Consider the following 24919-nt stretch of genomic DNA (forward strand, 5'->3'; position numbering starts at 1 on the left):
TGAGATGGTGTGTGTGTGTGTGTGGGCCTAAATATGTGCCAGCAGTGAAGACAAATCAAAGGCTGGAAGTAGGTTGTGACATACATTAAGTGCACCGTGTCTGCTGCTACGTATGGCTGCCGTTGTATACGCTGGAGTAAATGATATAGAGAGGTCCATGTCTGTCGCTGACAGCTGTGAGATAAGACCAGCCGTAAGAGAGTCACATTTAAACATCCTGAGATGAACGCAGACGGCGACTGAGGCGACAGTGTGAAAAGTTGAGCGTCATTGAGTTCTCTGCAGAGAAATCATGTTTGGGCTGATGTTACTGGAGCCGCTGACACGACCAGTGTTTACATAAGATCATTGTATTAAAAGCTAAGTGCTAATTAGTGCAACATCGTGGCTCATCCACACCTCACACACACACGCACACACACACACAAGTTGTGTCGCAGCCTCACAGTGATGCTGGGTGGTCCAGCCAACCAATAAATGACTCACTCTCCAGTGTGATGTCACCAAGGCGTGGGGCACAGTCATTATGTCACCACCAGTACGTGTGTGTCTGATACTTCTTTTACACCAGTGACCAGGGTCGGACCTGGGGTTGTCTGACCTGTGTTCAACCTTTTGTCAGGGTTCCAATGGTCATGGAAAACCTGGAAAAGTCAAGGAATTTCACAGTCACATTTTCCAGGCCTGGAAAAGTTATGAAATTAGTAAAAATCAGTGAAAGTTTTGGGGGAAAAAAAAAAAAGTAGACTTTTGTTGTGTTTCATGAAATTGTAACCGTAATCTTTCACAAGTAACGGCAAGTTTATTTTCTGCGGCTGACGACATAACGTGGCTCTAATGTGTGTCGATGTCTGATGTTTCGTTTACCGTCACGTACGTTTCCTTATTTTCTCTCTACGTTCCATCTCCCCCTTCATGTTTGCCTGCTAGCTGAAGTCACGTTTGAATTAGTCTCTGTATACAGACTCTACATTCAGTGAATGTAGAGTCTGTAGGCAAACCCCGGAGATCTTGCCTCCGGAAGAAGAGCGGAAGAGCCCTGGTTTCCGGTTGTAGGCTGTTTGTAGTCTGCGTGATATTGACCAATCACGTTTGAGGCGGCTGCAGTTGTTGCCAGGTTAAACGGTCCGTGCGGTGAACTAACGAGGCGGAACATAATTGGCGTAACTGCAAACTCTGAATCCATCGCAATGGTTCAGCATATTTACTTATATATAAACGGAAGTCGGACATGGAAACTCACCTCCTCCGCCCAAATCAAACCGGAATGCCAAAAAATCGGGGGTCTGCCCCCAGAGGCTGTATCGCCGTCTGCCAGAAGTCAGACGCCAAATACAGCCGATGGGTTCTGAGAATGCGTTTGAATAGAGTTTGAATCTGAGATGTTTGAAAAACGCCGGGCAAGAAAAAAAACATATTATGGGTCCTTGAAAGGTCATGAAAAAGTTTTGAAACTTTGTCTGTGAAAATGTGCAGGAATCCTGCTTCTTTTGTCCGTTCAAACCAAACCAGCCAACACGGGTTAATCCCTGGTCATGACGATTCATGTACGATATGGGTCACAGCCCTGGTTCAATGCATGCCAGTTACCTCAAGTACTGGAAACAGACGGTGGATTTGCGTCCTGTAATATTATGTTGACTTCAGGTTCCCCGCTTTTTCAGTGCCTTCAGTTTGTTTGTGACTTGTTTCTGTGTATGGTGGATGCCTCTCTCATCGAGCCGCCTCGTTTTGTCGGCATACACTACGTTGTCCCTTACCATACGAGTTATCTGATGCTTAATTACTTCCTCATCACGGGCTATAGCTGCTACCATTTGTTAAAACTTTCAAACCGTGTCCGACCCACCTTTCAGCCTGTGTCTCGAAACTGAGTCAGTCAACGTGGGTAGACCCTTTCAAACCAAAAAATCAGGCTTGTTCAACCCTGGTTGAGCCCTTGGGAAGAGAGGGGTACATGTGTGTGACTGAATTTGTAATGTCATAATGTTCTAGTGCTGAAATGACATTGCACACACACAAACACACACTTGTAGTTGTATACATTCCCTACACACACAGTCCCTAAACCTGACTTTAACCATGACAACATTAAACCTAACCCAAGTTTAACCTTAACCCTAAAAACTGTAGTGTAGTTGGAGTTTATGAGGTGGGTGTACTATTATCTTCCAATTATCTTACCAATTATCTTCAACATTCTTTTATTGAACAAATTGAACATTTAACTGGTCACAAAAGGCAACGATAAAAGTTGCATGTGCAGTTTTCTACTTATGTTGTCTTTTAACTAACTCACAAAATGTCTGAGTGCAAGAAATACTGCAGTCTTTTTTAACAGTATGTTTATTGCACATGTTGACATCACACTGAGGATTAAAAAACATACATCATGCAGCCTTATTGAATATCTGCTCAAAACCTCAACTCTTCACTCCTTTATTCCAGATTCATGAAGATCTGCACCTGCGTTCATAAATCTGTGTAATCTGAACCAAACTTGTAGCTGTTCCACTACAATAACACAAAGCAGTGTATCTACCCGTGACGGCATGGCAGAGAGGGCGCAGCAGTCAGAGAGAAAGCAGACACTTTTACAGACGGTCCATTTGGCGAAGGAAGAGATGCTGGCAGAGCTGATCACAGACATCGACTCCTCTTAAATCCATCTCAGCCTCTTCCAAAGGTCATAATACACCCTGAGCTGGTAGCAGAGGCAGAGCAGATGCTTTGGTAATGGCAGTATATTTGCATTCAGTCCATTTGGATGGATGTTGTTAGAGTTGATGTTGAGTGTGAGATGCTGTCGGGTCCGTGCCTGCCTATTAAAGTGGGTGTAATGGGCAGCAGAGATAAAGAGCAGAGCAGCGGCTGCATTTCTGAGTGACATGGAAAATTCCCCACTCACCTCACACGCTATTACAGAGCGAAGGTCTGCTGAGCATCACACCGAGCTTTTTGGTACTACTATGTGTGTGTGTGTGTGTGTGTGTGTGTGTGTGATTTCAGTACGTATAATAATTCATACCGCATTTATTCAGTGTGTTAGTAGTGGGATAAAATCATCCCATTAGAGTATCTTTGTTGTTTGTGTGGCAATATTGACATAAAATTTTCTGGAAAATCAATTAAGGCTGCTTTCACACCTGCCCTGTTTGGTTCGGTTCAATCAAACTGAAGTTCGTTTGCCCCCTCAGTGCGGTTCGTTTGGGAACACACCAAAACAACCAGACCAAGACCTTCCTGAAGAGGTGGTCTCGGTCCGGTTACAAACAAACTCTGGTGCGGTTGGTTTGTGGTGAGAAGGTGTTCTGACCTGGATGTGAACCAACTGCAGTCACATGACACATTGTTTGGGTTAAACATGAGCATGTTTCAGTCCTGGAGGATTATTAATGTGCACCTCCTCCTGTACTGCCTTAATATGCACATTCAGCACATCCAGTGCATCAAAACATTGTTTTCTAGTTGGAGCCGCGCCTCGTTTTCAAACTGTATGCTTTGACTAAAATGAACAATCACAGCAATATAGTCCACGATGAGCAGCGCTAAAATCAACCTGCGTAGTTGTCCCTCCATTGTGACATTAGAAAGTGTCACATTTATCTTGCAAGTGTACTCTTCTTCAACGTTTGCTTTACTTCCTGGATTTTTCCCACATGGAAATTCTGACCAATCAAGAGCAGCTTTCTCACACAAGGCATTTGATCTGGTCCTCTTGTAAATGCTGCCGTGAGAACACGAACCAACTCTAGGCAATTATACAACTTTGTGACAAAATTAGTCCCTGATTCAGACCAAAGGAGACCACTCTAGGGCTAAGAGCATCCTTAAAAACTGTTCATGTAAAATATCCAAACCTGAATGTATTTTTTGGCTAATCCAGCAAAGAAAATATGTGGGAAAGTACTTCATCACTTTACACAACAACAGTCGTACTCATTAATTTACAGTACTGGCTGTTGAACGTCAGACAAATTAGGCATGGGAGGGTCGTGGGAGTTTGCCCATCCAGTCTACATGCGTTTTTTGGACTTGGAGAAAGACACCAAGGAGTCCTGTGGAGGGCATTGTGGGAGTACGAAGTACCAGGGTCATTGCTACGAACTATTCGGTCCTTGCATAACCAAGGTGAGAGTTGTGTCTGCATACTCTGCACAAAGCCAAACACGATTTCAGTGGATGTTGGCCTGTTTGTGATATTCATGGACAGGATCTCAAGGCACAGCCGGCAGAGGAGAGCATCTGGTTTCATCTCTTTGCAGATGATGTGGTTTTGTTGGTTTCAAGTTGATATAAATTAATATATAGTTAATCTACCAAAGTGTGGACATAATGTGTGCTTTCATTCAGTCACTAAAACAAAAATAATCACCAACCAGTGGTTCTCTCGAATCTGTACAACAGGTGAGACACTTTTGATATAAGTTCTTGTTACAGTGGTCAAGTGATGAATCAGTTTGTCTTCACTGTGTGCAACCTTTTTAGAAAAACTTTATTTAAATGTATTCTAAAGCTGAATGTGTCCTTTGTGTGTGTGCTTTGTTGCAGGGGACATTTTTAGGCGTGTACTTCATGTCTACCACTGAGCTGCTGCAGAACACCTCAGTCCTGGCCGTGCTTCTCTTCCTGGCTTTAATCCTGCAGAGGACCTTCCTACAGGCCTCGTACTACGTCACCATAGAGACCGGCATCAACCTGCGGGGAGCCCTACTGGTGAGTGAAGCATCATGGAAACTTCAGTTCAGACGTTTTATTTCCACACTGAGGTGTTGCTTTGAAAAGCTCTACATGAGTGATCTTGCTGACATTTCGGAGAGGCTGTCTGCTCATACAGAATTATTTGATCTCAGTACAAACAGTCTGATTTGACAGCAGATCATTTAAAATGCTGAGGGAGCTGCTGCTCACAGCTGCAAATGCACCTCATGTTGTGCAGGTTGAAACTTAAAAACCACCACATGATTTTTTTAGTCAGTTTTTAGCATACATGAGGCGACATGACAGGGTTCCCCATCGTTAAAGTACATATTCCTGCATTATTCAGTCGTGTCAGTCATACATTTATTTAAACAAATGCACCAGTGGGATAGAAAAGCCTCCAGCATTTAAACCATGGGCTTAAAGGGACAGTTTGGATTTTTATCCCTCTGCAACGTCCCATTCTTGTGAACACGCTATCTCAGGAACTTGAGGGAATTCCTTCAAATTTGGCACAAACGTCCACCTGGACTCAATAATGAAGTGATTAGCGTTTAAGTTTAATTCTAATTTGAAGTGAATCATTATCAGTTTAAGTGCACTACAGACCCTTTTAGGGCCGACGTCACAATAATATAATTTATTAGCTGGAGGCAGTACATGCCTCTCCCCCACAGGGCTGTAGGCTACACAGAAGTCTTAAAATGCGTTTTCTTGTTGTGTTATTGGGAGCCAGAATAGAAGGAGTCATGGCTCAAAACCAGCCGCCACTGCCCGTCAACAAAAACAAAGATGGTTAAATGTGATAAGACCAAAGGACTGGACGGAGGCCATTTCTGAACGCACCACTCACATCATCTTCATCCATTGTCTAAAACAAGCCAACAGAACTTGTTAGCTAGCGCTGGCTATGTCTGCGGAGAATTGTTTTGCCTCCAGCTAAGCCCCGCCCACCAAAAAAGGTCTTACTGTTTACTAACAGTAAAGGGTCTATGGATAAGTTCCTTATACAGCCCCACTTCAAAAAATCCAAACTATCCTTTTAAATTAAACCCCAGGATACAACTTCTGCCACTGACTATAAAAACTGGTACATAATCTTCTGCTGATAAAATATAAGATCATATTTCTGTGAGATTACTTTGTAACATGAATGCAGCGTCATATCCATCATGACAGATTTATTGCCTCAACATTAAGAGTAACTGTCCACGTCTGTTTCATTAACCAGGCGATGATTTACAACAAGATCCTGCGTCTGTCCACCTCCAACATGTCCATGGGGGAGATGACACTGGGGCAGATCAACAACCTGGTTGCCATAGAGACCAACCAGCTGATGTGGTTCCTCTTCCTCTGCCCCAACCTGTGGGCCATGCCTGTGCAGGTAGGATGAACGGGACCTCTGTACATCAGTGACTGTATTTAATGTTCTCCAGTGATGTTTCAGTAAAGACTTTACCACCATCTCTCTCTCTGTGTTTTATTTCTTTGTCTGCAGATCGTGATGGGAGTGATCCTGCTCTACTATTTGTTGGGCTGCAGTGCTTTGGTTGGAGCAGCTGTCATAGTTCTGCTGGCTCCAGTCCAGTATCACATCGCTACCAAGCTGGCAGACACACAAAAGAGCACACTAGTAAGCAGTTTACTTTGCTTTGAAATACAATTTATTTCCTGCAGATTTCTTTGCAGATTTATTAAGAAAACAACAAGAAAATCATTTCATTATTTTACAGTTTTTAACTACTTTGGTCTTCAGTGTTAGTTCAATATGTATGGAAGCCAAGAACGACAATGCTTACAATCAGCTTTAACATCTGTTATCTGATTTTTAGGTTAATTAGGGGCCGGGCAGCCTAAGCTGCCAGGACCCTATTGTTATCCTGCATGTTCTTCTTCTTCTTCTTTTTCTTCTTCTTCCGAGGAAATCATACTTAACATGCACGAAAAATCACCAAACTTTGCACAAAGGTCCAGTCCCATGCCAGATTGCCTCAGCTGCAAAAATGGTGGCGCTACAGCAAGACTCTAAAGTTCAAAACTTTGAAAATTCATAACAAATCAACCATATGTGCTACAACTTCACAACTTTCATCAAACTGTAGCCCCAATACTGAAGAAACTTTCATACATTTAAACCTATTGCAAATTATGAAGTGCATCACTCTTTTTTTCAAAAACTGTAAAACTTATTAAACCTATCTCCTCCCACATGTTTTGCTCAATTGACACCAAACTTGCTACAGAGCATCTTCAGACTGTCCTACACAAACGATCCACACAGATTTTCGATTTATCGAAAATTGAGCCGACAGTGCATCAAAATGTTTGAATGTAAACGGTACTGTAAACATATACATGCAAATTCTTGCTAAATAAATCTTCAATGTTCATGAAAAAAGACAAAATTCTAGAGTCATGGCAGATGATGTGTGGCACATTTCAGAATTTTATCTCAAAAACTGAATTTTTGACAGCATTTTGAATTTCGCTCTAATGTGAACAATTGGAATCAATGTAAAAATGGCATTTTTAAACATCAGTTTTTCACTTATGGAGCCAATAAATCATTGCTAAAAACAAATTACCAACATCTCCATGCTATCTAGATGCAATTTGTGTATTTTCGGATTTTTGTCTTAATAACTGAATTTTTGACAGCCGTTTGAAATCTGCCTTTACACACTGAATGTGACATTTCTGTTTGCCAGTTAGCTCAGTGAGATAGAGGCTGGTTCTTGGTGTTGAAGATTGTGAGTTCAAGCTTCAGCTCGTGCAACATTTCCATATGAGAAATCTACCCAAACTTTTCATAAAGGTCCAGTCCCATGCCAGATGTCCTCAGCTGGAAACACAAGCCAATAGTCCTGATGGTGGCGCTACAGCAAGCCTCTAAATTTCAAAACTTTGAAAATTCGTAACAAATCAACCATATGTGCTACAGCTTCACAACTTTCACTTTGAAATGTGCTTTTCCATGGCATGGATGGCTACTGTCTGGCACCCTGATGCTTGTCTCAGTCAATTTGTGAAGCCACACATGAACTGTCACTTGCCAGTTAGCTTCAGTGAGATAGAAGACGGACCTCAGTCTCAGTTGTGAGTTCAAGCGTCAGCTAAGGCAGAACGGACATTCTAATGTGAAAGTCCTATGTTCAGGCATCATGCTATGTGGAATAGAGACTACTAAGATTAAGCTAGGTCAGGCCAGTTTGTTCATAATTGCTAGCAGTTAATGTTGTTCTTACTTTCTTGTTCTTGAGTTTTTTCTTTCCTTTGTATATTATGAGTCTGATCACTTCAGCCACTCATCCACAATTTGAAGGGCATGCCATAATTATATGATGTAACTTCTATGTTGTGATATGCTTTGTTTTAGTGTGTGTGTTGCTCAGAATTGCCTAATTTTGCCTAAAATTGCCCAGCCCCAACCATTGCTGCGCAGCAGCTATAACTTATGATTGACTCCTTGGAATAACAAGATAACTTCTGTCAGGAATGCTCATTTATTGAAACAAATGGAAATACAGTTTTGTTTGGCGCTGAGGGCTCCGCTCTTGAGGTGCTGCCCGGATAAGACAAGCAGCATGCTAAGCCAAAACAGAAAACACAATGCAGAAACCCCCAGAATTAGAATGATGGTGACTCCTCGGGTTGTGGAGGTAAAGCTTTGACACCAGCAGCAGCAGCAGTGCGTGGCAGGGATCAGTGACCGCCTTGTGAAGGAATGGGCTGTGATCAGTGTGAGACTGATAAGAAACAATGATCCAATCAGCTGCCTGTCAGCTTTTTACAGCTGGGGTGTATGACCTCTGTTTGCTTCATGCTTCAATGCTTCATATTTATGAGAAAGTTACTTTTGATTTGGTGAGATCACAGGATAATTATACTAGTTTATTGCTAGAATACAGGTCTTTTTTTTTCTTTCCCTTTTTTGGCCGCTCCAAGCACCCTTAGCATAACATCAAGAACAGACAAGCATCAAAAACCAGGCGGCGGCTGGCTTGACTGCAGTGTAATTATTCCATAATCTTGAAAAACAGAAGTTGTTTTCTTGTGATACTCCATAATGGATGGCCGTTCTCGGCTTCACTAAATACGGCACAGATTATCACATCATTTTTACTCTCTGTTGCCTCGTTTAGGAACACTCAACAGATCGTCTGAAAAAGACCACAGAGATTTTAAAGGGCATAAAGCTGCTGAAGCTGTACGCCTGGGAGAACATCTTCTGTGACAGCGTGGAGGACACTAGAGGCAAAGAGCTCACGAGTCTTAAGACCTTCGCCTTCTACACATCCATGTCCAGTAAGATGAAAACAGAATCTATGACCTGAGTTGGAGTCATGTCTGTTGCATATAGATAGTATTTACCGGGGTCAGTATTTATTAATCCATTTATTAATGTATAATGACTGTTTTTTGCTTTGCCTGACACAACACACTTGTTTTCTCTCTGTGCAGTCTTTATGAACGCTGCTATCCCCATCGCTGCCGTTCTTGCGGTAAGACAATTTTACCACACATTTATATTTATACAGTATGGATGTCCAGTCAGTGTTGATGGTAAACGCACTCGATGTATTGATTGAGTTCTCATCTAAAATTCATTGTTTTAAATGTAGATGCGCAGCAGGTGCGCTCAAACGCCAGAGTGATGAAGTCGTGGTGCACACGTGTCCCTGAGCGCCTGTTTTTCAGGGCAGGCGGCTGTGCCCTGAGATAAACAAAGTTGAACTTTTAGAATGCAGCAGTGCACCGCATGTCATGTGACGAGGAACAACCAATCACAGCGGACAGATATCTTTCCCTTCTTCCATAAATATCAGTCTATGAAGTTGATCATTTTAGTGCAGCGCTGCCAGAGCTTTATATCTGTCCCTCAGACGATATTTTTGGCCTAATACACACGTACAAAACAGCGCCTGGAAGAAGATCAGCTCTGCACTCAGGGTTTCTGGTAATTAGGCTGTGATATGGTGCTGGTTATGGTCGCCTAGCAACCTGAGATGCAACCTGCCTCCGCGCCCTTGAAAGTTGGCACGGAGAAGGCACAAGAAAAGCGCCCAGCACCAAACCTCACATTTTCCAGGCGGTTTAAGATGCAGCATGTGTTTGGCACCTTAAGAAGTGAGTGGGTGAGAGTGTGTGTGTGTGTGTGTGTGTGTGTGTAGAAGCACTTTGTCACGACATTCTTAGGAGTTCTTACACTCTGATACTATTTTAATACCAGATACTTGTTTTATTATATTTTGTTTTCATGTTTTAATGTGTGTCTTGTCTTCACAACAAATTTTTTATTGGGTATTAAACCTTGACCCTTGTTTTGGCTGATAAAGTAGTAGCTATAGGCTTGTGTGCAATGCATTCTGGTATATGTAGGCACTGTGGGCAAGGCTTCTTGGTCAACGTAGCACACATTTAAGAATGTATTGCTTCAACTGACTACATTTACCTTCAACACTGACTGGACGTCCATAAAAGATGGTGAATTTTCCCTTTAAATGTCCTACATGTGTTTTTTTCTGTTCTTTTTAAACCATAATAATATCTGCCAATATCAACAAGGGTTAGTAAAGTTAAAATCTTGTCTTGTAGACGTTTGTGACGCATCACTTCCTTAATAAAGTTGGCCCCACTCCTTCTGAGGCCTTCGCAGCTCTGGCGTTGTTCCACATCCTGGTCACCCCTCTGTTCCTGCTCTCCACTGTGGTCAGATTTGCCGTCAAAGCTCTGGTCAGGTGAGTGTTTGTAAATAAATGATTCTTCTTACTGTGCTTTGTGTTGTATTTGTCATTGTAAAGAGTGTTACTGCTGAGGCCATGTGGTAATGCTGTGCTGGCTGAGGGAGAAGGAGATGTGGACATGACTAAACAAGGAAGACAGACTGGATGAGGTTCCTGTGGTAAATCTAATTAAAGGAACATGGAGGAAACCTGACAGCAGCGAGGAGAAACTCTAAACTCCCGAGAGATTACTGGTATTGGTATCGTCACAATCACACTTATTCATGGACTGAATGTGTATGTGTGTGTGTGTTCGCAGTGTCCAGAAGCTCGGTGAGTTTCTTCAGAGTGACGAAATTGGAGACGACTGCTGGAGAAATGGAGACATGTCTCTTTCCATGGAAGCAGGAAAGAAACACCTGGGAGTGGTGAGTGTTAATGAAACCAGATCAATCAACAAAACTGATCATTGACAAGGGAAATGGAACATAAGTTTTGATTTTATAGAAAGGCACACCGCACTTTCTGTACAATCTGGATGGTATTTTTGTTGTTGTAACCATCATTGCCATTTTGTTTGAACATATAAATACCAACATCAGTGCTGATATCTGCAGCACCATGATGAACACAGCAAATGGTCAGACAGCCATTTTTGTATCCAAATTATTTAAACCACCGTTTTAGTGCTTTGACTGATGATAGACGGGGTCGTAGGTGAAGATGAAGTATGTGGGATCACATCTACATCAAGTAAAGGAGCTTAAAGTTTGTCCATATAGCTCCAAAAATTTGCCTTAATTCAACAGTTTGTACGATATCCTGCAAATTAGCACTGCACAACTGACGTAACATCCTTCCTGTAAAGTTATGTATTTAACGTTAAGTTACTGTGGTTAGGTTTAGGAAAAGAAACATGGTGACAACGTACACACAGTCTGAACACTGGTCTCGAGGGGAAAGTCCAGTGTTTTTTGACCCATCCACCACCCCAACCTGCCTCCTTACCGGACCGCTCAGGACCGCTTCCTTCTTTACTTCTGTCAGTGCATTGGTCATGTAATCGCACATGGGTTTTTATGGGCGTCTAAACTGTGCCAAAACTGACCGTATTGAGCTCTCATAGTTTTGTGGCGTTGTTTACCGTACAGGATGTCAGCTAATTTACAGTTGCCACCAGTGGTCGAATTGAGGGGGGATGAGGGAGGGATGCATGTGGTAACGTGTTTTTCCGAGCCGTCTTTAAATGCACCATGAGTAGACTGCGCCAGGCGGCATACACATGCTGTCGTGTTGTTGAATAATGCTCTTGCATGTAGATAATGTTAGCTAAATGTTGACTAATTAATAGAGTCCAATATATCAAGTTAAGCTAGTTAACAAGAACACTAATGTTATTGTTACCTATGTTAAATCGCTTGGTAGCTAGTTTCATGCTAGGATAAACCCACTTCTCCTTAATTTCTGCGCAGAACTTGTACTCACTATTGCTTTGCATGTATTTGTTTAATCTTTATTGCCACAATATAAAGAGCAGGGTCAAGGAGGAGACAGTGGGCCAGCAAGGGTGATCATGCAGGGTTCTCATAGGTGAGGAGAGATTATAACTGGCTGAGAGAAAATATCTAGAGCATAAAAGTGACTTTGAGGTTAATTTCCACAGCTGTCACCACTACTATTCCTAATTCTATTACTAAATTTTGCTTTGCACATTTATTATCTATATTATTGCAATAGATAGAAGAGGGACAGGGAGAAACCAGGCAGGTATCAGGACAGGGACCTGACAGCATCACCAAAGGCTTCATAGGTAAGGAGAAATTATAACTGGCTAAGGAAATGTCTATAGGATATAGGGTTGTCAAAATTGCTCAAAAATGACATTCGAATATTCCTTCTAAAAATAACTCATAGGTTCGAACCATTCAAATTTTTTTTTTTTTCGCATTATGTCCACAAGAGGGCAAACTAATACAAGGAAACATACTTGTATATGTATTAATACAAGGAAACATAACTACTTGTAGGTATTTTTATTTCAACATAAACGTCTTTGAAAACATACCTACACATTAAAACACATAAAACAATTATCTATAACATTACGTTAGAAACGACCGCGGACCTCTCGCTCGCCCCCCCCTCTCTGACCCGTCAGGCCACGCCGCTCACGGAAGCGCTGCGAAGAGCCTCGAAGCGAAGCCAGTTTCCTTTTCGGCGCCCATGTTAACCGATTGTGTCATCCTCCACACCGGCTGTGCTGCGCAGCTCCGTGGCCGGCTCTGGTTTTTTTTCTGCGCGAGCCGCGAGCGAATGTGTCAAACCGGGTGACGGAGACAACAGCTGGGAGCAGGAACGCTTGTCGACCAGCATGGAGAAATGTGCGTCTGATGTGAACAGAAGTGCTCCGGCTCGTGTGAGAATGCGCTGCGCTTCGCAGCACCTCTGCAGGCGGTGTGGCCTTATGCAGTGCTTTCAGTGCAGCGGCCCAGGCCAATGCCCACTCGCAGAGAGGACAGCTGCGGTGGTGTTTTTTTTTTTCTCCACAATCGAATATCAATTTTCACATTCGAAGGTCCAATTTATTTTCAAATTCGAATTTAAATTCGAATTTAGAATATTCGTTGACAGCCCTAATAGGATAAGAGTGACTCTAAGATTAATTTTCACAGCTATTTCAGAACTACTCTTATTTATACTCTAAAATGTTTTTGTCTGTACTGCAATAGCAATACTACTGCATTATTTGTGTTTTTAAAGGCAGCAGGTATAGGTCATGCCATTTTTCTGTATCTTGATTAATTTTGCACATCTGTGCTGTAATATTTGATGATGTGTGCATGCAAAAAAATCAAAGCTACATTGTATCCCCCTTGTTAAAAATTAACAATTCGACCACTGGCTAATGTATAGTTGGAGCCATTCTTACGAAGGTAATAAAATTATAACACAGAGGCTCCATAGTCTGAGACAAAAGGGCAAACTCTTTTTTGGTTGGTAAAATTAAGTGTAGCCAAGGAGCTTGTACTAAATGAGGAATTATACCCTCCTAACTTGGCGCTGGTCATGGCGACACGCAGCAGCAGTGTGTGAGAATGAATGAGTATCTTGTGTGGAAACTGGTTTTAAGTGGTTTTAACTGGAGTTTTCTTAACTGGTTTTAACCGTGTACCTGTTATTTATTTATTTTTTTAATACTCGAGTCATCATGGATTTTATGGGCGCCTTTTTCCTGAACCTGATTGCCATCGGGACTGCTTTCAACTTCCACCGGAGCAACCGGTCGCACAGGCTCACGTACAGCCGTGATTTTCTTATCCACTGCAACAGTTCAGTGTTGGCGATCTCACTTGATGGCATTCCGCCAGAGATCCGGAGGGACCAGGTTGGAGTTTGTCGTCCGGGTCGGCTGACATCGGCGTGGGCGAGGCATACAACGCTCCACAAAGCCGGAAGCTGTCAGCAGCAGACAGCGGTACAAACGAGGAAGCGAGGCCGGAGAGGAGGTGTCCGTCAGCGCCTGCGGAGACTCGGACTCCGCCGCTTGCCACTCCCCTCAATTGTCTTCGGCAATGTGCAGTCTTTGAGGAGTAAAGTGGACGAGCTCCAAGCGAACGTGAAGCACATCCCGGAGTACAAGAATGCCTGTGTGATTGCTCTGACTGAGACCTGGCTTAAGGATTATGATCAGAAACAGCTTTGGTCAGCCGTACAGGCTTGATCGTGACGCACAGATCACCGGCAAATCACTGGGAGGGGGCCTGTGCTTGTATGTTAATTCTCGCTGGTGCAAGACAGTCAAAGTAAGAGAATCTATATGTAGTCCCCACATTGAACTCTTATCTGTCTCACTGCGCCCATTTTATCTGCCACGGGAAATTCCAAAAGTATTTTTGTCTGTGGTTTATATACATCCCAGAGCTAATATGGCAGAAGCAGCGTCCTCCATTGCTAAACTTGTGCACCAATTGCAAGGTATTTGCCCCGATGCCCCACATTTTATTCTTGGTGATTTTAACACTTGCAGTCTGAAAAAGCATCTTGGCTATCTGTACCAGTATGTAAAATGTCCAACGCGACATGGGAAAACACTGGACCTGTGCTATGGCACTATAAAGGGGACTTTTAAATCTTTTCCACTGGCTCCACTTGGCTCTTTGGACCATAACTGTGTCGTGCTTGCTCCTGTCTACCAGCCGGCCCTCAAGAGGGGGGAAGTTGAGCGCAAAGAAGTCGCTCTGTGGACAGAGAGTGCTATTCGTGAATTGAATGGTTGTTTGCAGAGTACTAATTGGGATGTTTTTAAAGACTCTTGTACCGATTTAGACGAGCTGACCCACACAGTGGTAAGCTACATTACCTTCTGTGAAGAAATGATTATTCCAAGAAAGTCAATCACAGTGTATCCCAATAATAAGCCTTGGGTCAGTAGATCCCTAAAGAATTCTCTCAATAAGAAAAAGGTGGCTTATTATCAAGGAGACATCACTCAACAAAAAGAAGCACATAAATTAGTGAAAAGGGAAATTAAGCTGGCTAAAATGCAGTACAAGGACAAAGTCCAAGATGAACTTATGGCTGGTAATTCTTGCTCTGCGTGGAAAGGAATCAAATCTATGGTGGGAATTCAGAACAGGAAAAAAAGAGTGTCTAATGCTGACAGAGCTGACTCCACCCTGGCAGAAGAATTAAACCAATTTTATTTGAGATTTGATTCAACTGACTTTTCTGATGAACTTTCCATATTCAGGGCTGCCCCAGTAAGCAGTCAGATTCAGACTGATGAAATCAGTGTGTGGAGCACTTTTGAAAAGACTAATTGAAGGAAAAGTCAGGGGCCAGATGGCATTAGCGGCCGTCTGCTTAAATGTTGTGCCCCATTCTTAAGTGGAATCTTTGCATTTATCTTTCAGCAGTCACTACACTGTCACTTTGTCACTTAACAAAGTTCCCTCATTGTGGAAAGAATCCATTATTGTCCCAGTGGCAAAGGTCCCCTCACCAAAGATATTAAATGACTATCGTCCTGTGGCCCTCATGTCAGTGGTGATGAAGAATTTTGAGCGCTTAGTGAAGAAGAGTTTACTTTCTATGACACAGGCAGTGATTGATCCACTCCAATTTGCCTATCAACCCAGGAAAGGGGTGGAGGATGCTGTGGCAACATTGTTGAATTTAGTTGTCAGGCACCTTGAGGGTAGGAAGACACATGCACGCCTGTGCTTTGCTGATTTTTCATCAGCCTTTAACTTCATGTAGCCTTATGTTCTTGCTCACAGGCTTTCAAAAATACCCAGCATTGGTTTTGGAACCATATGTTGGCTAGTTGATTTTCTGACAGCAAGACCGCAGAGAACTCGTGTCAATGATACTCTGTCTGAAACCCTGCTGTGCTCCACAGGCTCGCCTCAGGGGTGTGTTCTGTCACCTTTATTGTTCATGCTTTACACTAATGACCGTAAGAGTATGTTTGACTCATCATAAAATTTGCAGATGATTCCGTGCTTGTAAGCCTTCTGCAGGATCATGAGGATGGACATGGTCCTGTCTTTGACTATTTTGTTGGATGGTGTAATGATTCTTATCTGCATCTTAATGTCTCAAAAACAAAAGACATGATTCTTGATTTTCGTAAGAATCCACCTGTCACGGCCCAAACCTTTGTTAATGGTAAAGCTGTAGAAATAGTCAGTCAGTACAAATATCTAGGCACCATCCTGGATGACAAACTGTCCTTTGAGACCAACTCAGATGCCATCTGTAGAAAGGCAAATCAAAGGTTATTTTATCTGAGGAAACTGAGGTGTTTTAATGTTGACAAATAGCTTCTCAAAATGTTTTACTCTTCTTTTATTGAGTCCATTTTAACCTTTGCTATGATCTGTTGGTTTGGTAACCTCAGCATCTCAAATAAAAACAAGCTGAGGAATATTGTCAAACTCTGCCAAAAAACTATCGGCATGAGTCTGAATGACCTTGACTTTGTTTTTAAAACCAGAGCCACGCAGAGGGCAAAGGCCATTCTGGCAAACCCTCTCCATCCTCTTCATGCAGAGTTTCAGCTTCTCCCGTCTAACAGAAGGTACACTTTCACTTGCAAGGCCAAATCAAATGGGTACCTTAAATCCTTTGTCCCAACAGCCATTCGTTTTTTGGGAATGATGCACCCTTGAATTGTGCTGACTCTGTGTATTTACATGTATTTATTTGTGTTGTGTCTGGGGTATCTGGATGTATGCATTCTCTGCAATGTGAGATATTGTAAGATTGTGTGTTTTAACTTCTGTTGCAAACCAAATTGGCCTTAGGGGACAATAAAGATTTTCAAATCAAATCAAATCTAACTGGGATGATTTGCTCAGTGACCACGAATGGCAAAACGACCAGGAAGTCAAACTTTGTTTCAGAAAGCTCTACGTCAGAACATAATTAGACCTGACTTCAATGAACCTGCAGCAAAGATTTTTTTACTCAGCTCAGGTCTGAGCTCTTCTTTAGACGTCTCATTTAATGACTTCTGAGTAATGACGAGCTCCAAACTGTAAAAAATCCAAACATTTATCTTGTATTTAAAACAGATGGTGTGAACAAAGCACACTGAAGGTGCCAGGAAGTGGCTTTAACATGCTGAGTTTAACAGCCAGAGTTTCCTCCTGGACAGGAGCTTTGGATCAATGAGGTGCGCTAGACGACACGGCACACATTCCTTCCGTGTTACTCCAGGTAACTCGTGTTCCATTATGGCAACTGGTCGCTTTAGTAACAGGGTGTTAAGGGATGTTGTATAACATCATCTCTGTTGCTGACACCTGCTGTGGAAACCCTAACGAGCACTGAGCAGATCCTCAAAGGAATATTCATGTATTTAGACAGTGGTGTGCTTGGGAACTGCCCATTGGTCCGACAGCCCATTGGTCCAACATCCCATTGGTCCAACATCCCATTGTTCCGACCATATTAAACCCATTGTTCCGAAGTCCTGTTGTTCCGAAATCATCACGATGCCCTGTGGTTAAGGTCTCGTTAGGTTTAGGCACAAAAACCACTTGGTTAGGGTCAGGAAAAGATCATGGTGTGGGTTAAAATGAAAAAGAAAGTGGCAAACACATAAGCCGTGAGCCTGCTTCGCCTCAGGCCTTTCCCAGCTGACCCAGAGCCGGTTGCCGCGCACCATCAAGGCAGAAATACGCCCGCCGGGAGCCGTTCAGCACCGTGTACCGTCGGACTAATGGGATGTCGGACCAATGACATGGACCTGGTGTGCTCACAGTGAGACGGCTTATCTAAATTTAAGTGATAAAAAAACGAAACTTTTAATAGAAAACTGGTGTTTCTTCTAGAGCAACATTTAAAGGTACACTATGCAGGATTGTCGGTTACTGTTTTAAACCTTACACCAGACCAGTGAAATCTTGACAACTTAAGACCTTTCTGGTTGACTGACATTTGGTCGACTATCAGAGGGCAGCTCTATAACGTGGTTGGTTTGGTTTTGGTTGAATATAAAAGTTTGTATAAAAACTGTCATCAAACATCTAACTCCTTCATTGCTCATTAGATAGTCTGATTCTGCATCTGAAGAGTTAAAGAAATACCCTGATCCCAAACTTAAATCCTGCTGTGTGTAACTGCTCAGTCTGACTCTGCCCCAAACTGCATGTGCAGACATTTTGCAGCTGACATGCAGCACAAACCACAAGTCAGAGCTCAAGTTCAAGGTTCAGATGTCATTTAATGTTACTCACATCTCAAAAACAACATGTCATTTTGGTTCAGGGTGGGCTGGGATTAGTTAGTTATTCAGTTTCTACACTGAACACACGTAAACATGGCTGAGCAAAGTGAACAGTCAAAATATCCACTTATTCACATGGCATTTGGCAGAGTTCATATGGAGTGATTTTACCATTAGGTGTTCACTGATAATTTATGTCATGTTGTTTCCTTAGGACTAGTTGTTATGTTTTTAAAGGCTGCGGGGGTCTAACAGAACATCACCACCCAGTGAAGTGCAGCCAGACTTTAATCTGGTGTGTGTCTGAGGTTTCAGCCGACTCAGTCACATGGTGACTATTATGTTGCAGAGGGATTAACACTGTTTGTGTCTGTAGTGGGCAGTCAGACCACAGAGCTGAGTGACTCACAGAGCTCTGGAGAGGTTTAATGGTTTTCACATATAATGGATTATTTCTTTAAATGTATTATTCACTAACTCAGTGCAGCAGTTTATAGTATCAGGGTAAAGTACGCTACTTAGATGTAAACAGTTAAACTGGGTTCAAGCCATGTTTTTTAGTCATACTGATAGTCGTTGTGCCTCCACGCCATGCAATGCAATAGCTGAATCCGGAGACATTATGCCTTTGGGTTGTCCGTCCGTCTGTCTTTCTGTCCGTATGCCTGTGTGTCCCATTTTTGTGAATGCAATATCTTGTGACAAATGGGGGCTCGTCCGGGATCCGTTAGTTTGTGACCATCTCAAGGGAATTTCTTCAAGTTTGGCACAAATGTCCACTCAAACTCAACAATAAGCATCAGTTTTTGTTGGTCATACATCAAAGGTCAAAGTCATCCTGACCTTGTCTTATGTCTTGTCTTATTCTCATGCACGTGTTATCTCAAGAATGCCTTGAGAGATTTTTTTTTTTAAATTTGGGACAGGCACCTACTTGGAATTAAGGATGAACATAGAACTTAATTTGATTTTGGATTTTTTCAGAGGTCAAGGTTACCATGACCTTGCATCCGTCTTATTCTTGTGAACGCAATATCTCAAGAACATCTTGAGGGAACTGCTTCCAATTTGGCACAAACATCCACACTGAGTCAAGGATTACTTGATTTGAAGTCAGAGGTTGAACTTCAAGGACACTGTGACCTTGTCCGTAGCATCTCATGAATGCAGTATTAATTAAGAACACCTTGAGAGAATTTCTTTGATAGCCTGATTAGAATGTGATGGTAAAAAGTCAAGGTCACTGTAACCTTGCATTCTTGTGAAAGTGGTATCTCAAGAACACCTTGAAGAAATTTCTTTAAATTTGGCACAAATTTGGCTCACTTGAAATCAAGGATGAACTTTGAACATAATTAGATTTCGGTGCTCAAAGGTCAAGGTCACTGTGACCCTGCATCCATTTCATTCTTGTGAATGCAATATCTCAAGAACAGCTCAGGGGAATTTCTTTGGCACAAAGGACTCAAGGATGAACTGATGAGAATGTGGTGGTCAAAGGTCAAGATCACTGTGACCTTGTGCCTGTCTCATTTCATGAACGCATTATCTCAAGTAGGCCTTGAAGGAATTTCCTCAAATTTGGCACAAACGTCCACTTGGACTCAATGATGAAGAATTTTGTGGTCAAAGGTCAAAGTTCAAGGTTACTGTGACCTGGCAAAACATATTTTTGGCCCTAACTCAAGAATTTATACACCAGCTACGACAAAACTTCACACAGATGTCTAACAGGGTAAAATGATAAAGTGATGACATTTTATATCCAAAAGTCCAAAGATGAACTTCACTGTGACGTCATAATGTTCTGCAAAACACTTTTAGGCCATAATTAAACATCATAACTCAGGAAAAGAAGGAGAGACATTTCGGCAGATACTGAATTGGTGACTCTAAACTTTGGTGTCCACCTTTAAACTGTACTGATTGTATAGATCTTCTCTTCTTTTGGGGGTAAGATGTGTGTGAAGCCTCCATGTTTTCACAGACATGGATGTAAACTGTCAGAGAAACTTGACTAGTTTGTGGAGCCATACAACCACGAGGCAGTAATTTTAGTTTTCATTATTTGATCACTTCTACACAACATTAAAGCTCCATTTACAGCTATTTCGTTGCAGCTGCATTATTATGTTCCTTTTATGAAGCCATTACAAACTCGAAGTGGCCACTCTTTTTGTTTGGTCCCAGGATATGTGGGAGCTAAGTGGCCTCTGCTGTGGTGTTATCGGACTGTGCTCTCCATAAGATTACTAAATCAATCTCACAGTGTGGCAATAATGTGACTCTCTGTGACCTAATGTGTCCTCTGCTTTGCGATCAGTTCTTCTGCCAGCTACATCATTTACCCATTTATCCCTGAATCAAGTATACATGTAAAAGCATCACTTCCTTTATTCTGGAAGCCTTTTCTGAGGAAGGAGCAATAACAGAGGGGGTGTTAGGAACAGCAAATGTAGACGTTTTCATGTTCTTTATATACTGCATGTTGTGTTTAATTAGTCACATTAATAGTGAGACCAAGTGATGTCAGTCAGTTTGTTGTGTCCTAACAACCAGTCAGATTGTTGTGAAATTTTGTATTAATATTCATGGTCTCCAGAGGATGATTCCTGGTGATTTTGTTGACTCCCTGAGCTTTCATCTAGCTCGAAAGTTTCCTCATGAGCAGCACTTTGGTCATTGACAAGGTAACATTAAGAGAAATGGACATAAAAATTTGTTGTAGACATTCATTGTCCTTACAGGATGAATCTCAATGTCTTTAGTTAACTTCTGATCTTTACTTTACAGCAGCAGCAGCATCAGGCAACAGTTTCCACTTGCACACAAGAAATATCAAAGTCTAATATGTACATTACCATGAATTCTTGAAGAATATTCATACTCCCCAGATGAATGGTTTATATTTTGTTTATTTACATTTTAGCCCTGCAACTTTCTTGAACTTCTTGTTAACACTTTCCTTGTCAGAGTTTTATTTTTAAGTTTCCAGCCATCGGCAGCATTTTTGATCATATTCACTAATCTTTCAAGACCCACGATATACTTTGTTCAATGACCTTGCGTCTGTCTTATTCTTGTGAAAGCAATATCTCAAGAACATCTTGAGGGAACTGCTTCCAGTGTATTACAACTCGACCCCCGTACCCTGACTACTCCCTCAGATGTTTGCCCCATGCATCAGATGACATGTGGAAAGTGACATGATGCTACGTGACATAGCCAATGTGACCTTTAGCCTCATGTAACAGCAGAGATTCTTTGTGATGTTGGTGTGAATATCTGTTATGTTGCAGTATTACAAAGATAACAGGACTTCACATGAAGTACAGAGACCCTGATGTTGAGTATGTTTGTATAAAGTGTGTCTGGATAAGAAGAACAGAGTAATGTGCGAGCAGTGGGATTGAACCCTCTGGGGCAGCATCCTCTAGACTCATATCAGAGGGAACCCCCGCGCTGCTTCTTCTTCTCCCCAGGGAATTAAAGCGGATACAGGAAGGTCTCAAGTTTATTAGTTAATGCTAACTTCAAATCTCTCTCTCTCTCTTTTAATATCCCCCTCAAGACCAAAGCCATCAACAGGAAGCAGCCAATGCGCTACCAGATGGACCACTACGAGCAGCCGACCAGGCGACAGATGAGGCCCACGGAGACAGAGGATGTGGCTGTAAAGGTTAGGGTCAAAGTTCACGTGTTGGGGAATGGTCGAAGGGGAGTGAGGACAGAAAAGGAGTATGAACTCTCAAAGACACCAGGGACATAACAGCCAGTGTCCAAGGTTAATGGTTATGTAGATTTTAGAGGTTTAGGTCTTAAACATTTTGTTTAGAGTTAAGGAAAGACACTGCCAGTTGAATTTTCCTGTTAGCAGGATATTGTCTGGTCCAGTCAGTAACAATGGAGAGGTCTCTTATGGCATGGTACTGCGGTTTCCTCCAAAGATTTGGAAGAGAGGCAGAACCACCTCTATAAAAGTAGAAATCTTTGTTGTGGTTTCTGTGTGAGAAAACTGAGACAGGCGGTAAGACGCAGGAGTGATAACTCCGCTCTCCAGACTTCTGCCTGGCACTTTAACAGTCGCCTCATAGTGATAAAGCTTAACCAGACCTTCAGGGAGAGACAAGTTTAGTAAACAGAGGGATGAGTTGCCAGTGTGAAGCAAGATGAGACAGAAGAGGGGGCATTTAACAGAAATGAAATATTCTGAGAAAGAAATTAACATAAGAAGATATATCCAGGATGTCAAACTGACTCAGCAGCAACAACAGGTTAAAAAGACAAAGATAGTTAGAAGCTAAAGCCGAACTATAGGCTACAGATCACAGTGTAAAAGTGAACCACCACATCACTGCTGATTGCCACACAAGACAATGAATATAAAGGGAAACTTTGCTGATATTGAACCAGCTGTGTGGCATCACAGTGTGTGCAGATGAACAGTGTTTGCAAGCCACTGGATGGGCTTGGGGCTGCAGGGGATGCCAAACAACTTTCATTTGCACACACTGTGATGACACACAGCTGGTTCAATATCAGCAAAGTTTCCCTGCTTCCCTTCACTGGTTCCTGTACAGCAGGGTCGGTCTTTGTTTCACTGTTATAATCATTACAAAGCAAAAGCAGCATGTGTATACATTCAGTAGGCTATATCTTCAGTAGCTAGCTAGCTAACCCTAGACTTTTCAGGGTTTGATTTTGGTTTTGGAACAGGGAAGAAACGTATATCTTTTTCCAACCTCTCCAGGTAACGAGTATCATTAATACACGACGTGTCCCAGGCACAACATTTAGCTCCAAATCCACAAAACCAGCCTGAAAATGAAGGAAATCTGAAATGATGGAGCACAGCTGTGTTGTTGTCGGACCCTGGTCTGAGCCAGCCTGATGCTAGGATATGATTGGCCAGCCTGCATCTGGGGACGGGACTTAGGGTCATTATTTTGACATAGCAACTCATTATTTTAAGATACCAAGGGCCTGTCCCAATATCCCCCCTTGGCCCTACCCCTAGATTTGCACGTTGCTGCGAGGGGTAGGGGTGTCCCAATTCCTTTTTGCGTGTAGGGGTAGGGGGCATAACGAGGGGTAGTGGGTATGAAACTAGCCCTTCTGAGCGAGGGATTTCAGATGCTGACTTGCCAGCAAGGGGTAGACGTCACCATGGTTACCACCAAGCAAGAGATGGGATAAAAGGTTTTATTGCTATTCATGATGTCTAGATTGGAGTTGACAGAAAGCTAGTCAGCTAGCTAACGTTACCGTTGTCCGGTTGCTTGTTAGCTAGCTAGCTAGCTCACACTATCTGGCGTCTGTCATCTGTCCTGTTCTTCAAAATTGTCGGATTTTTCACAGTACGATAACACGCCAGCAAGTATAACTATGCTGCCTCGTAATGTTAGCTGGTTAGCTAGCTAGCAGAAGTCCCCTGTCGTATATCTTATTACTCTGATGGTATGTTAGTAGCAAGCATAATAGTAGCTAATGTTACCGTTACGTTGTAGATGGCTTGCGGCTTCCTGTTTAAAATAGATATGTATGCGTGAATGTAACCGACGTGGTGTCCCAATTCCTAGGGAAAGATTTCAACCCCTACCCCTCGTTGCTTCATTTCAAGGGCCAAGGGATAGTGGGCAAGGGCTAGGGGATTGGGCCCAAGACATTATTTTCAGTTACTAAGTCAATATCATGAAAGTTTTTCATTATAATGCCTTGCAGGGCCTTTTTTTCATCACAGTGACATCCGTATAAGGAGCATTTTAAAACCCGATTCTAAGTCTTTTTTCTTATGATATATCATTTGCTGCCACTTGTAGTATTTTTTGTTGACAGTGCAACTATTCCTTGACAAACTGTGCACACCTCAAGAGTGGAAAATATGGGGCGTCGGTGGCTTAGTGGTAGAGCAGGCGCCCCATGTACAAGGCTGTTGCAGCAGCCCGGGCTCGAGTCCAGCCTGTGGCCCTTTGCTGCATGTCACTCCCTCTCTCTCTCCCCCCTTCACGCTTCACTGTCCTGTCGATTAAAGGCAAAAAAAATGCCCTAAAAATATCTTTAAAAAAAAAAAAAAAAGAGTGGAAAATATCATCAAAACACCTCCTGATACAGAGCATTAACTCTGATGCAGCTAAATCACGCTGGCACACAAATCATGTCAACACCAACACTAGTTTACCTGCTGTATGCCAGCTGTAATCACACTGACAGTCACACTTTCAAATGTGTTTTGAATGAGAGATAATACTGGACATATATTTAAGTTAAGTCTAAGTTTATTTACTTTATTAATCCAGTGTTCAATAAACCAAAATCTCATTAGATAGATGATCAGTGATGATCTGACAGTACTACGGATGTCCCGATCTGATTGGTGCCAATCACGTTATTTTTAGAAAATCGGAATCTGTAATAAAAGATCGGAGGAATCAAAACAACAACAATGGCCAGATTTTTCATCTGTGTTGTTCACTGTTGCCTCCACTTTCCAATGTATAAAGTGTGGCGATCCTGTGTATTTTATAAATATATTTTTTTTATAAGACAGTCAGCTGATGGCTTGCTGACCTCCAGACACTGAGGTACCTCCAGACACACCCACCGGTGTTATCAGCCAGTGGGATGGCTCGATCAGCTGAGCCCAGGTAGGCCGGCCCTTACATTATGCTGCTCCTGGCAGTATGGCGAGAGTGAGAAATGAGCCAGAAGTCCTCCACGTATTCGGCCTACCACGGCATTTTACACCGCTCAAAGTCCA

At 42.4% G+C, this 24919-nt stretch overlaps 1 protein-coding gene across 4 annotated transcripts in view; it reads left to right on the forward strand.

Moving 5' to 3' along the window:
* abcc9 (ATP-binding cassette, sub-family C (CFTR/MRP), member 9) overlaps nt 1-24919 on the forward strand; it is a 107474-nt gene that overhangs the window by 16959 nt on the left and 65596 nt on the right. For all 4 annotated transcript variants that reach the window (XR_007448452.1, XM_049567216.1, XM_049567217.1 and 1 more), the window contains 8 exons: nt 4552-4716; nt 5933-6088; nt 6203-6337; nt 8847-9009; nt 9166-9206; nt 10300-10442; nt 10747-10855; nt 21734-21841. Coding sequence is in view for 3 of the 4 variants with exons in the window: in XM_049567216.1 (XP_049423173.1) it covers nt 4552-4716; nt 5933-6088; nt 6203-6337; nt 8847-9009; nt 9166-9206; nt 10300-10442; nt 10747-10855; nt 21734-21841 (1020 nt within the window). In the remaining variant the exon portion in view is untranslated. The remainder of the gene's footprint in view (nt 1-4551; nt 4717-5932; nt 6089-6202; nt 6338-8846; nt 9010-9165; nt 9207-10299; nt 10443-10746; nt 10856-21733; nt 21842-24919) is intronic.

The sequence above is a fragment of the Epinephelus fuscoguttatus genome, linkage group LG22 (assembly GCF_011397635.1).
Source record: "Epinephelus fuscoguttatus linkage group LG22, E.fuscoguttatus.final_Chr_v1".
Classification (NCBI taxonomy): domain Eukaryota; kingdom Metazoa; phylum Chordata; class Actinopteri; order Perciformes; family Serranidae; genus Epinephelus; species Epinephelus fuscoguttatus.